Source organism: Gnatocerus cornutus, chromosome 2 (genome assembly GCF_029298725.1).
Source record: "Gnatocerus cornutus isolate USDA-ARS CGAHR chromosome 2, icGnaCorn1.1, whole genome shotgun sequence".
NCBI classification, from domain to species: Eukaryota; Metazoa; Arthropoda; class Insecta; order Coleoptera; family Tenebrionidae; genus Gnatocerus; species Gnatocerus cornutus.
Window position 1 is genome coordinate 6,041,717 of NC_142234.1, and position 15,160 is coordinate 6,056,876.

The window sequence follows — 15,160 nt, forward strand, 5'->3', positions numbered from 1 at the left end:
GTAATAAAACAGTCTGCTTTATTGTGGTCATTTGATAAGTGCGATAAGTATGACAAGCACGCAACAATTTAAAATACATCGTCGATTTTCTTTGTCTTGCTCACGTGCAGCGACTATAGCGGAGGTACGGTTTCGTGTGTTGATTGCGTTTTGTTTAAGGCGGCCATTATTAACCTTGGGAATGACCGATCATTCCATTTTGTGTCTCGTATCTAACAACATGCGACCATGCTAGATCTTGGCTTGCCCGCCCAGATATATTAATTTATGGCGACAGAGGGCTGGTAATACAGAGGCGGAACGACAAAAAGGGACCCTTTGTTTTGCCCCATTAACAGAATATACCTAACTATTAGTGTAATTATGGTGGATGCGCCGGCAACTGCCCCATTAACCGCATCACCTAATTTTGATACCCCAAATTAAATTCCCGCATCCACTGCAGCGTCTTCTCTAAAAATTGCTTCGTTAAAATTTTGGTGGATGCGCCAGGCAAATTGCTCCATCCGAACTTATCAGAACGTTTATTAATTCTTATTCGAATCGCATCGTTCAGTTTGCTCTTTTTGTAATTAGCTTTTATAGACTGTTGCAAGGACAATAAATAATGTCGACTCCATTCCTCGTCTTTAATTTTGTCGAGCCACCCTTAATCGATAAAATGATTTCCGCCGGTGCAACCCTCCCCAAGTACCTCCAACTTCGTTCCATCATTGTATTCGGTGCACGTTTCCGCCCGGAAAAAAAGAAATACATTCTATAAAATGCGGCAATTTATTACCGAAACGCACTTCTAATAGCCATTCATGGTCGAATAAGTAAACCCATATATAGTTCGCTCGTCAAAAAGAAAAGAGAAGTTTCAATAGACCGCCACTCTTCAGTGAACATACGAAAAATTACCCTGTAGCGATCAAATAATCGATCAAATTACTCCCCCAGTCACTCTCAAGCAACAGTTCTTCTATACTAAAATGTAATAGTTTTAAATGAAAAGACGTTTCTTTTAATTACAAGACTAGTCTTTTATTGGAAATGTTTTAGATGAAAGTAAAAAATGTATAATAGAGAACTGCCAGTGCTCGCAAAAATCTCATAAGCAAGTAAAGAAATAAAGTAAAAGCACTCCAATCAAACTAATTTTTCTATACATAGCGCTGTATCCAGAGAAAAATTTCACCATCAAAGACGGGCGTTTTTACGTCTAATAAAATTACAACCGTGTCTATTTTACGTCGTCTGCCCGTTTTCGTCGTAAATAAGATCGATTTATTATCATTTTATGTGTGTCCTGTCTTCTAAATAAACTTTATTGTTATCGACTGCCGACAAGGTTTCTACAATAAAATATGACTTAGTTTTAGAAAATGACTTAATTTACTCTCCCTGTTGACATAATTTCAGTAGAACATTCACGATTTGGGTGTCAGCATTAACTTCTTTTTAATACGTGTAATTTGTGTAGAAATGGCGTGTACAATCCCCATTTTACTCGATAGTCGACCATTAAGGGCGCAATAATGTCAAAACGTGGTTTTTAATTTGATTAAAACCTAAACCAAAATTTGAGTAATTTGCTCGATGGATTCGTTGTGTCTGCTGCTTCTAATTTTTCCGACAATGAATATTTTATTTCATACATTGCTGATAATCGCCTTGTTTATATAACGGTGGATCGGAAATTACCGTGTCATTACATAAATTCCAGTAGAGTATTATTTTCTCTTCCGCTTTCTCCTTGGGTCATTTTTCGTTGGAAATCCACGAAATTCCGTGTCGATAATTCGATTAAGACCACGACCTTCGGTCCTAAATCACTTTCCCTCCAAAAAAGAAAAAAATTTCCACCCTAACAGGGTAGCACGTCTGAAATATAAATATCGAACGTCATTTAGAATATAGAAAGAAAAATAAAACACATTCGTTCTGGCGTGAATTATAGCTAAAAACTCGCTGGAAGCCGTTCTTGGGTAATTCAGCTGAATCGCATATCAGCCATTTCGAATCGAATAATGTGTCTCTTGTATCCAGTATTCCTGTTCAACTCCCCACTGGAATACTATTTATTACATTATCAATGTGTGCACGTTCAGACTTACCTTCTCCAGAACGTTTGGATATTCCAGAGAAATTATCGGCTGCTGTGATGGTTATTTAATTGGCTTTGCTGAAACAGAGGGTTGCTAGTGTTGTTTTTCGCTGTTTCGGCAAAGAATAGAATTAATTTTATTGCGATTATCGCGTGGAAAGTTGTATTTAAGTCAACCGCTTTGTACTGTATTAGTGGAAAAAAGGTGCATGCAAAACTAGCACTTTACACCAATCGTTAAAAGAGAATAAAATGGGTATAAATATGTATAAACAACATGCGGTGTTCTTGTTGACTGTTTTATTTATGATCAATGAAATTTCATGGCGGCGGAATAGAACAATTACAAAGAAAACCACGCATTTTCCTGCTATTAGTAATTCCGGCAGTAAAAAATAAGCTTTTAAGCTTAATAAAACTAGAAATCAATGAGACGTGTTCTTCGCAGTTATTCCAAAACTTTTCAACTCAATGAACCGAGAAAGCGAAACTCAGCAATTCACCTACATGAAAATGCATGCACAAAGGAGGTATTATAGTACGAACTAGTTTTGGTTTAACCACGGTCTATCTAATCAGTTCTGCAGACAGAAAATGGTTTGGGGTCAAATCCAAATTAGTTTCTATTAAACTTTGAGTATGTACATACACCTATATATTCCAGGAAATACATTGCAACGTTAACTCATAGTAATGACACAACATGTAAACATGCTGATTAAGACATGACTTAAAAATATCGTTAATGCACTAGCAGGATTTTAAAGTGACACATAAAATTTTTTGAAATTGAGCAGCTTTATGTTGGCTATAAATAACGTTTATGTTCCCATATTTTATTAAAGACATAATGATAACTATCTGGAATACGGTTATAGTTTTGTATCTGAGCAGGATTTCAGCACAGATTATGTAATTTATGAGCGTTGTGATGGGATTTTAAAGGTTTCATAAAATAGTATTAAAACTTAAAATAATGGAAAAGCGTCATTTGATTTGACATTTAATTTGATTATCCAGAAGAAAAACTCATTTTTAACGATTAACAACAAAGTTCGTTGAAACGTGTAATTTCATTTAAAGAGTTTATCCGCTACGGTAAAATTTTAAACAAGACCTGAACGTACATTCAGACATTTTATTAACTTTTGTTGTGTTTGTTTTTTTTACCTTTTGAGTAATCTTTAATGGAGCTGACAGTTTTTTAAAAATAAAGACGTTTTTAATATGAATATCAATATTAAGTCACGAAGCCTTGATTACCTTAAATGTGAACTACCATCAAACTTGAATAAACTTCGTGGAAGTGGAAACTTGAAAGTAGCTAATGTTCGTAACTACATGGTCGAACTCATCAGTTTCACGTTTTATGAGCTGGATTTTAATAATTAATGTCTTTCTAGATTAATAAATTTAGATGGAACATATTCGTTTGGTATCGTACTTGCTTTATAAAACTCGGATATGTTTGATAAAACAATTATCACTCATTGTAATAAAAGTTTGATTATTTTGTAGAAATTTAATTCTATTGGGATATGATTTAAAACAATTTTTCGATCAATAATATTAAAATGATGGGAACTTTTACATGCAGTCACACATGTCGATCTATAAAAATGTATAATATAGAAGGATCTTTTAGTAGAGATGTAAAACGACTCCCTTGTTATTAAATTAATACTACGTAATTATTCGCTAGAATTTGTCACCTGAAAGATAGTTGTAAATTCAAATCAAAATAAAATAACTTTCTGATGTAAATATAAAACAGGAAAATTTTAATACAAATTTGTGCAATAAGAGCGTCTGTTAATACATTCAGCATTGGGTTTTAGCGTAGTTTTATTTTTTTGCAACTTGAGTAACGGAAACCACTTGTATGTTCTTTATACGTACTCATTAACATATTTACACAGCTTATTTTCTTTATATTGTGCACGTAAACTGGCACGTAAAAGCACAGCACAATTTTTCATCAAATCATTTATGTGCATGCTAAATTACTAAAATCATTCCAAACACTAAAAGTTTTAGTGGTCAGCTTGCCCACTTTTTGGAGACAAAACATTGAAATTTTTAATTTGATTATTCGGCTTTTACACGGAGTATCTGCATCCAAAAAAACTTCAAACTGCATTGGTTTTTATTTACCCGAGTTTAAAAAAGTTATAATTTCTCTTCAATAACAATGCACAAAAAGTATTGCTCAACAGTTTAATTTTTTTTTGCTAATTTGACACCTATGAAATGCTTTAACGCATATAAAGAGTTATCTGCAGGTTTGGAGACGTGTATCTAACAGAAACTGAGATATTGAATCTTCTATTATACATATACATCGTACAAGACGGATTCTGTACCAGAAACATCAATGGACTACAGTTGTGTTGTATTTCTAGCTGCTAATTTAACACCATCACTATTAGATACGCTGCCACAAGCACCAGAAGACATAAGTGGTGATCACCTGACACAGGGGACATTCGAGTCATATAGAGTTAATGCATATTATTGTAGTTAATACTAATTATAAGCTGGAGCCTTATTATGCACTGTTCCGCAAAATTAACGTAAAATCAATTTATCCAAAATGCACTAATAAAGTAGTACTGTATTCACTCATTTTAGACAAATAAAGTACTCTTTTACTCTCTAAACACTTAAAAGAAAATTATGCCACATTTCCATGACAACAATGCAAGATGGCTTTCTAAACGCTAAAAATTTGTCACTGCTGTCACTTCTGACAATTCTTTTAATGCCTTAATTGCAACCAACAGAGGTTTTGGATAAACTCTAGTATTATATTCGAGTGTAAGGACAAATTATTCACTCCAAAAATCTTATTAACTGGTTTTTGTCGTGAATAATTTGCGTCCTCACACTTTTATATAATAAATATCTATAAGTCATTTTAAAATGGCTTTGAAAAAATTAGTGACAATTCACCCCAACTTAACAGGACTTTTTTTGGCATAGCGTTTATACGACAATACGAAAATGCAAATTAAAGTGATGCAGTAGCATTCCGCAATCCTTGCAGAACTAACAATTGCATTAATTGATTTGCCGCAAATGTGACAAAAAATCGATAAAAAGTCTTTAATTTAATTGGCTGTATGCCACGAAGAATATTAACTATTATTCTGTATTAGAAGAGGTAAAACAGTCGAAGCCAACTGGTTAAAATCACAACAATATCCGGTTTAATTTTTGGAATTTAAAAAAAAATAATTTAAATTTTCAAAATCGCATTAGTAGACACGGATTAGGGACTAGTTCAATAAAAAAATTGTTAAAAGAAAATAAATTTTCAAATTTTGTGTGAATTTTGCGGTGCATTGTATTAATTAGCTAATAATACTATTTTATCGCTGACCGTCAATAGAGTCATGCATTTACCATAGTGATTTTCGGAGGTAAACAATCACTTTATTTCACTGTAAAATCAAGCATTTTACCTGTCGCTAATATATTTATTAGCATTGCCATTACTGTATGACATTAACAGAAATTGTTTCAATCGCTGTCACTTCAACCACGCCAATAAAATGTCTTCATTGAACTCGTTTGTTACTTACCTCGCTCGCTACACTCACTCGTTCAATAAAGAATCATTTTACTGACTTGGGACATAAATAACTATTAGTTTAGTTATAAATTCACCATATTTTAAACATTTTAATTAAAAAAAAAAGTGGAAAGTAGAAAATAGCAGATTACTCAACTGTGAGATAAGTTTAATTTTAGATACGGGTGGACTGTCTATAATGCAAAATTTTATTACAACTTGCACTAAATTTTTTTGACAAGTTGATACTACCAAAATGAGTATAATAAAAAATCAATTAATGCATTGCATACCTTAAAATTTTGGGAAATGTGTTTTTAAATCTGACAAAAAATCACCACGTAATCTTATATCTTGTAGTTTACATTATTAATGAAGCTCTTGTTTTAAAAGTCAGAGTTGAACATAAAATATCGCTATAAAAACAACAAATACACACTTCTATCAGACCTTTAGCTTTAAAATTTTTAAAAGCACTTTTTTAATAAAGTTTGTATTTAATATTGCATATTTGAAAATGTTCTTATCAAATAAAATTAATAAAAATGTTTTTGTGATTTTCACGTCTTGCACACACTCGACCAAATCGCTTAAGATTGCCTTGTACTTTACACATTTGACATGAAAGAGAATATTTAAGACTACAAAAAGGGCTTTTATCTTTCAACACAATGATCATTTTATATATATTCGGTTCTATGACAGATTTAAAATCGGCCAATGACAATTTCGTTTCTAATCCCTTTCGGCTTTTTACAATACAATCCTAAATCAATACTTTATATAAAGCTCCCCATCGTCCGATTATAACATGAAAATAAAAGCACGTTTTAAACTCTGTCGTAAAGTAATTCACGCTTCACCTGACAAAAAATTCAATAGACAATTAGCGAAACTACGTTCTGTACAACGAACCGTAAGCTTTTCAACGTTGATGTTTTATGATACTTACAGAGTGTATCAGAACTCGCCAAAGATCCGTTAACCACATATTCTGTCGTGCAGTTTGAGAGTGAATTGCAAAAAGAAAGTTTCTGAACATGTCAAGCTTAATTATTATCGATATAAAAATATTATATTCTATAGTTTTTACATTTTGCACTAAGTGACAGAGTTATTACTAATAACCATTTGATAACATCACTAATTTAATCATGCACCAAACTTTCGCGAAAAGCTCATTGCGAAAGCTCGTTCACATGCAGCTTTTTGGCTACGCCGGCCGTCGAGCCGCATTACCGTTTGTTTCTCGTCTTTTCGGCGCTTGTACCGTGTATAATTAATTAATAAAAAATCAACGTTAAATTAATAATACTTTGTGTAGGACGTAGTTTCACTAATTGTCTAATTGATATACTTTGCACATTTTTGCGAAATCTTTTTCTTATTTTAATGTGTATACGTGCACAACGAATTCAATTTGTACAAAAAAAAACTTAAGGCATCAACGTGAAAAAACTACGGTACGTTGTACGGAACGTAGTTTGGCTAATTGTCTTTAACTCAGAATAAAATTATTTGTTTGTCGCATCTAGTGTAAACTAAATTACCTCCGGTAAATTTATTATCGATACTTTGTAAGTCGCAGTCTCTATTGCTATTGTTAGAGTTGAATAAAGTAATTACGGAAGCTTAGATACACCTAGACTTGCTCGCTCTTTACTCCTATTCAATATTTATTCAGGGAGTACTACTGAATAATGGAAAAGTGGCTCAGAGGAATGGGCATCTTAATTAAGGAGAGACATGCTAAGAGCGAATCGCTTCTGGGTGACATAAGAGTGGAGGATGTAAAGAAATATAATTGCTGTTTGTCTGTTTGTCTTCTATTTCGTTCCACTTTTGTTAAGTGACTGAAATTGGTCGTGCATACCTACAAAAAATGATACCGTGGTTCCAGGAAACCAAAGCAAACAAAACGTATTGATTTCAGCATATACAAATATTATTAGAGAGACAGTGAGCAAATCATACTGTTTTTCGAGTAAACAATTCAAACTTAGTTACTGTACTTTGTTTGTTAAATGGAAAACAAAATACGAGCTTGCTAGGGAAACTAAATAAGAATGATTTAATAAACGGATTCAAGAATGCGAAAATAAAAGTAAAAGTACGAAAAATTAACGCCTGACAAGAACACTGGCGGCTTCTTAAATTTTAAAGTCTGTTAATTACCTGAAAACTTATAAACCACAAAACAGAAAATTTCTTAATAAAGAACCCTAACTAAAATTTTCAGTTTTCAAGAAGTTTAAATTACTAAGTAGTCCAAGTAGCTAGTAAAACTTCTGTTCGTTCGTGAATTTAATTTTTAAACTAACATATCAAATTTGTTCCTGATTTTGCTGCCACGTTCCGATTTCCATCCCATCAATGGTTTTCGGTTGTTTGTTATTTTTAATGAACGTCATCTCAAAGTTTTACAATTTCCTATTAGAAAAAGGATCAAGTTTTCTAAAACTTATGCTGTGATCTCGTCTGCATATAATGTTATTCAAGTTTTCATCTACATGTAATATCGTAGAAGAATATCAAATAAAATACTCTTATGCATTCATTTCCAGCCGTTCTCATTCCCCATTCTTTAAACTTTAAATATTTAAAGAAAATTTCAGCTCGGTACGCCCGAATAATTTTTTAACAAACAATAAAACAAAAAGCGGACGACTCGGCATACCTCCATAAACCAGAATCGGCGGAATTTAAATAATTTTAATATTAAATCAGCATTCTTCTTCTCCATTGCGTCCGTTTCCACGCCATAATTTTTTTATCTCACGTTGGATTAACAATAAACCTTTCTCATTAGTTTGTGTTAGTACTCCGATAACAATTTCCGTGAATCCATTACTTTTATAATGCCCACTGGTAAAAATGCACTCATCTGCTAATGCACCCTTTACCGAGGTCATAAAGACTGATTTCCAGCGACACACGTCTCCGATAGTAACACGGAATTTTTCGTTGTAGGGTGATTTTATCTGTCTTTTCATAGGTTTGCTTAAAATGCAAATGGTTTTTACTCGGTCGAAATTAGAGCCCTATTTGAATGTTATATCCGCAGCACCATACACAAAGAAAAGGATTTATTTTTATTGCCTTATTGCCTGAGCTAGTTTCATTTGCCGTAAAAAGTGGACAAATCGAGGAAATATCGGTTGGTTTACATGCGCATGTATAAGCAAACAGATCTGCGTAGGTACAACATGACGTTTCGCGTGTGGACGCCACTGGACTGATCGAACGCTTGTGCACCAACCCATGTCATGGAAATGAAGCAGTAGAAAAAAATCATAACGGTGTGGTTAACGATGGCTTAAAATTGATGGGCGGCTCGCATGTGTCTCTTCAGATCTTGATTGCGGTAGTGGCTAATAAATCTAAATTGTGGGGTGTCTGGACGATTGAAATATCATGATAGAGACTAAGAAATAAGTACGCCAGGATTTAACAGGGCAGAAGATTAAGCAGTATTACGGAAAGCTCGCTTCTTGTAAACATGCACATAGTTTTAGGAAAACTACAAGAGTTTAAGTACTTCAAGTACCTATTAAAACAAACTCTTAAAAAAGGCTTGAAAAAGTGAACGCTCCACGGGGCTGAAAATCGACCGTGTTTTATGAAAAGATAAAAGGACCGCCTAAGAAAAATCGAAATTACCAGGGAAACCAAATTTTGAGCCATTTAATTCATTCTAAAAACATGCATGCTGTGAAACCTTTCGGTTGTATCTTGTCACTCAAAGTGCTAATCCTGTCTTTGTTACTGGTGCTTGTATGTCTCCTATTTGACTAACAATGTTGTATTTTCTCCAGGCTGCAAGATTTATATTGTCATAAACGTAGGATGATTTCTTTGCGTGCGTTCTGAAAATTTGTGGCAAATATCCCCACGGAAGTGTACATTTCTTCTACTCGTAGTTAATGAACCACAGTGTTAAACGTAACGACGACAAATAACATTATTAAATTAGTATAATATTAAAAAAAAATAAGCAAAAAGAACAAAACGTTACTTCTAAAAGGAGTGTAAGTTACAAAACGTCCGAAAGTACAGTTTAAAACGATTTATGAAGCGGCAAGGAGTACAGAAAGTGTATTTAAATGTTGTTCTTTTCTGAAAATGTAATTATTGCTTCACTTGTTGATTTATTACTTAAGTTCTACCATCTGTTTTAGAAGAAATTATTCAATGTCGAGAATAATTTTTAGTTGTCCCGGCGCATTCACCATTTTTACACTTTCCTTTTTTTTTAAATTCGCCTAAATGTTTTTAAATGGTCGCATTTTTGTTATTTATCATTAAAATTGAAGTAAGATCTTTTACTGATCATATTGGAAATTGATCTTTGTAGTGCCACAAACAAATAAACCCATTGAACGTCTTCGGAGACTTCTAAGATGATACTGGTAACAATGAATGCTCGAGACAAATTTAAAATTGATTAGATAGCAACCAACTTATTAAAAAGAAGGAAAGAAAATCGCATCACATAATAACTCGTCTCTGTACTTCCATCAGCTAACATTATTAAAAATGGCGGATCCGCTTATTGAACCGTGACTGTTATTTCTTTTTTGTTTCAGCGTTTCCTCAAGAGGACCCGATCATTACTGGGGTCGAGATGCAATACCAGATCGGCGACGAGATCACTCTCAACTGTACTTCAGGAAAGAGCCATCCGGCTTCCATACTTCACTGGTACATCAACGAACAACAGGTACAATATAAAAGCACTTGAAACGTGAATGGGGATAACTAAATAAACATCAATATATCAAGAAGCAACATTGTTGCCAAGAGATACCAGTCTTTATCCCGCCTTCTCGTCGTCGAATTACCGGGGAAACGGTTTCGTAATTTGTGAGCTTCTCAAAATCCCAAATCGGGAAATTGGCATGCTTTTTATACCTGTTTAGGTGGGCGAAATTGATCGGAAAATGCGGTTGAACTTACGCCAATTAGATAGAAATAACTTTGGGTTTAGCATCTAGATTGGAATTTGAGCTGAGATAAAAAAACGTCTAATTGCAGTCTGTGGTCGGAACTTCTTCATGCATCTCATTTTACTTGTTGAAAGACATGGTTTTCCCGATATCGCGCCCAAGTTTACCATAATCGTGTTTAGCATAGTTAAAGGTGCGATGAGATGGGAATTTGATGGAAATCATGTTTTAGCGCCACTTGTGCTCGAATTTCAGTCTTTGTGTTTGAGAGCAATCGATAACTTTCCTGCTGGTCAAGCATCTGCAAGCTTGCGAGAAATGTCCGCGTAAATTCTCCTGAAAAATAAATGCCCTAACCTGAAGTTTCATGTTGCTGCAAGGTTAACATTTCTTATGTAGCGACTTGAATTGTAGCTCTAGAACTGCGTACATTATTAAATATACACGTAAATCTTTTATAATTAAAATAAAACGAGTTTTACACCCACGTAACAATAAAAGTGTTAAAATTAAAAATAGTACAGTTCCGATAGCGATTCTGCGTGAAGAATTAGAATAAGCACGCACAAGACGAATGGTTCAGTGAAAGGAGTTCTGATATATCTTACAAGTTATGTGTTAGTTTAACATGTGGGTAAAGTACAGCGCGGTTTGAATTTACATGAACAAATATAGAATCACACTTATCTAAATTACTCGTGTTAAAATAATTAACATGCAAATGAAGAAAAGAATGGTTTTTTCTAACGTCACTTTGGTGGATGCGCCACAATTTTTGAAACGTTTTGTTTTCTTAGGTGACGAGTCAGGGCGCTCTGATTCGTTATTCTCCCATCCACCACCGCCAGGGTTTGATAACAACGACCCTCGGTCTGCGGTTCACCCTCAGCAGCCGCCACTTCCAGGGTGGTTCCATGAAAGTGAAGTGTATGGCGTCTGTGTCACCGTCACTTTGGCGTACAGATAGAGAGAGTGTGGTGCAGAATTTACCCATCAAGGACATGCGAGAGGCTCTTCTTCTCGGTGAGTGGACCACCTTCATCCAATCCCCGTGGCATGGTGTGTATCACGCTAAAATATCCTCACAAAAAATTAATATAACCCGAGTAATCAGAGAATGAAGTTATCAGACTGCGACGAAATTTGAAGCTATTTTTAGTAATCTATTTTTCAATAAACTGAACTAACTTTTTAATTATCAACAGCTGTGAACAAAATTTCAGGAAATATTTTATTTACAACGCTGTGCAGGTTTTGTCGGGTTGTATTAGTAATATTTCGAAGTTGTGTTCATGAATCGTTAATTCCTGTAGAGTTGAAATTGTTCCAGTTGTAACAAGTTGTTTTTGTTGCAGTGAAAAGTTCAACGACTCGATCATCTAAGTGGTCTCTTCCCCGTTTGGTGACTGTCCTCTTCATCACAATTTTTGCCCTGACGTAATGTGATAAATTTCTAAAAAGTGAGTGTTACACCCTCAAGATGTCATAAAAGGGAATCCCCTAATAATAACGTGCGGTGATTAACAGCCCCGTAAAGCAGTGATAAAACAAGGGTGGTGTAATAAACTCGTCATTGGATATAATAAAATCTGAAATGACCCCAGTCTTCATCCGCCTCCTCAGAATCAAAAGTAGCATTTATTCTGATCCGAGTGTACCATAGGGCATAGGCGTGCGTCAGACCTTAATTGTGTCCATGACTGTACGTTTTTGTAATGTGATAATTTTTTTTATGTACACTAGTGTATTGACGCTTTCCGCTGTTAAAACTTTCATTGCGGTCTGAATTATGTATGTGAGGGATGAATTTATGACATTTCTTTTCATCCCTTAATGTTGACGTTTATTGACTCTATGCTTTTGCACGATGTAAATATCTGACATAGGCTATATACATACAATCAATCATTTTTTAATAATTAAGCAAAAATTATATTTATTTTCCATCATCCATTGTATAAAGAAACATATTTTTATCGTTTACTAACGATTACAGAATATTACAATAAAAATAAAGTGTGACTTGAATGTTATCCGATTTTTCTTTCACCTCCACTTTATTCATTTTTAATGTTTAACGACACCTCATTTGCTGTAAAAGGGGTTTTATAGTTTAGACTAAAGGGGCTTTATTAATTTTTAATTAATTGTTGAAAGTTTTATTATCCTTCTAAAAACAGTCGGATACACCCAACAAATTATTAATAAAGGACCGAAAAGGTAAGTTCCTTCTTTATATTGTGTTACGAGACAATTTCATTCATTTACTTCTTAATTTATTTAAACGGACACGTAGACGCGCCGCTTCTAAATGACTGAAAAGAAGATAAAAAATTCATGATTTATCGATATACCCACTAATATAGACGCATTAAATTTTGTAAGAATATACTCACTACTACTAAATTATATATAAGATTAAAGAGCTTTTCTCCCACAAAGTTTGGTTTAGCATAAAATGAAAGTTCATGTATTTTAATTAAGTGTCCACTTGAAAGTACAATTCAGCGATCAAAATGATGGATGTGCCACTTCATTTTTATCCATGATAGTAGTTTAATTACTTTTCAATCTAAAATTCCAGCAGGCGATGATTTTTGCACGCCATCCTCTCACTCAAAAATTCTGTTTACTAACTCTGGTTTTAATGTTTGTATTCAATCTAAAAATTTAAATCCTGCAAGCCGCAAATTCCTGGATTTTCTCTCGGAGTGGAGAAAATATCTCTAGATCTCATGTTGTAACAAAATTTTCTTGAAAAGAAGTTCCCTCTCTTTCAGAGCTACAAACTCGCCGCTACTTACAAGTCTACCATGCAATTTATCGTCGTAAATAGCTCGCCGCCGCACTCCCCAAACATACGTCTCCTTACCAAACCCGCCCATTATTAAATGTCTGATATTATTTGCTTTCGAGATAAGCGGCAAGTGGATTGAATTTTAAACAGGAAGCAGTTTTACCCATAAACTAGCAACGAAGTGGATTTAAATTACTATTATCACGGTAAACATGCCGAAGAACGGAATCCCGTGCAAACTCAGAGAATGACTCCACTAATAATATTCATAAACTTGTAAATTCTACTTAAGTAGGCGTATTGAAATGTTGACAGCGTTACGAAGTCTGTATTTTGGCGCCTCAAGGTGTGATTTTTGAAAAACACGCGCATAAATAAATTTCGGTAGCTGAGAATTTAATCGCGTATGCGAAACTGTTTGCATCAAATTTAAGCAGTCTTTCATGCAAAAATACGAGTGCTGTCATCTCCAAACTCCTTATTGTATGGAAATTTAGAATGTCAGATTTCCACTGTATTGTCTGGTTCTTAATTCCAAAACAAAACTAAGAAATGAAGAAACCTCAAGTGAAAAGACGGAACAATGAGGAGTCGCTTTAAATTGTTATATTATATACGACAAACAAAACAAATTGAAGCCATTCGAGAAGGCAAACTGCATTTAATTTGTTTTTAGACAGTGGAGTTCGGAGTCATTTGAATGCATTCGTTAGGTGATTTCAAAGAAGATAGGGCCATTTATTATCAACCGAATCTGAGAAAAAGCTTCCAAGGTAAGTTTTGAGTAAAAGCGTTATTTTAGGACAGCAACTAAATTCGCATGTTCTGGAAATAGATTGGCCTGAATTAAAATTAATACAATCAATAGCGCATACAGAAATAAATCTCCTCTAAGCATTTTTAAGCTTTAATTTCAAGCTGTCCTAAAAGCAATTTTCACTGCTGTAATGAATATCTGTCATTTAGTTTAAAATAAACAGAGCAGACTTATTTCTACCATTGAAATTTAGTTAAACTTTAATATCCATCATACTGTCATACATTTGAATGCAAGGATAAATAGATTTTCATCTCTTCCTTGTTTATCCGAAGTTTGATTAGTAACTTGAAACATCCGGAGACACAACTTTTCCGGTTGCTTCGTTGCATTTGATTTGAGTTCAGATACAATGTATTAGTATGAGTATAGTTACATTTAAGTTTATAGAATCAATCTCGTTGATTTGAACCAAACTTGGATTGGTTTGTTGCTTTTATATATTGATATTTTAGACCGACTCTTTAATCAGAAAATATAACACAAAAATGTAAACAATGTAATATCAAAATTTTTAAGTCTTTAATATACTGCATGCATGGAGAAAATTCCAAGAAAATTTCTGAACGATCTAATAGAGACAAGCTAATACTTTGTAGATGCGAGAGAGCATTTTCTATTCCATTAAATGAAGATCAATTTTTTAATACTCTAGACTTCGATAACTTCAGCTGCAGCAAGTAAATAATACTTAGAATCTCTTTTAGTTTTACTTGGGTTTATTTGGTTCAAGTTCCCGGAACGCTAGAATTAATTGAAAGAGATTTATTACGAGAGGCTTTTGAACGAGAAATTATAATGTATTTTGAAAGTATGTTAGTTCATAAGCAAGACTACCTTTTCTATAAAGTGCAGTCGCAGCCACTAGAACTAAATTAATTTAATTAGCAAATCTTCTAAAAGATTCTCCCGCCGAAACTTGTATTGCTCAACAACC

The 15,160-nt window shown here is 33.8% G+C and overlaps 1 protein-coding gene across 2 annotated transcripts in view; it reads left to right on the top strand.

Annotated features, from left to right (window-relative positions):
- Positions 1-12,639, top strand: part of LOC148178295 (junctional adhesion molecule 2A-like) — a 57,617-nt gene extending 44,978 nt beyond the window's left edge. Inside the window, exons 5-7 of one of the 2 annotated variants that reach the window (XM_088029530.1) lie at positions 10,250-10,383; positions 11,407-11,668; positions 11,965-12,639. In XM_088029530.1, the coding sequence (XP_087885656.1) occupies positions 10,250-10,383; positions 11,407-11,668; positions 11,965-12,050 (482 nt within the window). In that variant the 3' untranslated portion in view covers positions 12,051-12,639. The remainder of the gene's footprint in view (positions 1-10,249; positions 10,384-11,406; positions 11,669-11,964) is intronic. The other variant, XM_088029531.1, reaches the window with a different exon arrangement.
- Positions 12,640-15,160: the final 2,521 nt, after the last annotated feature.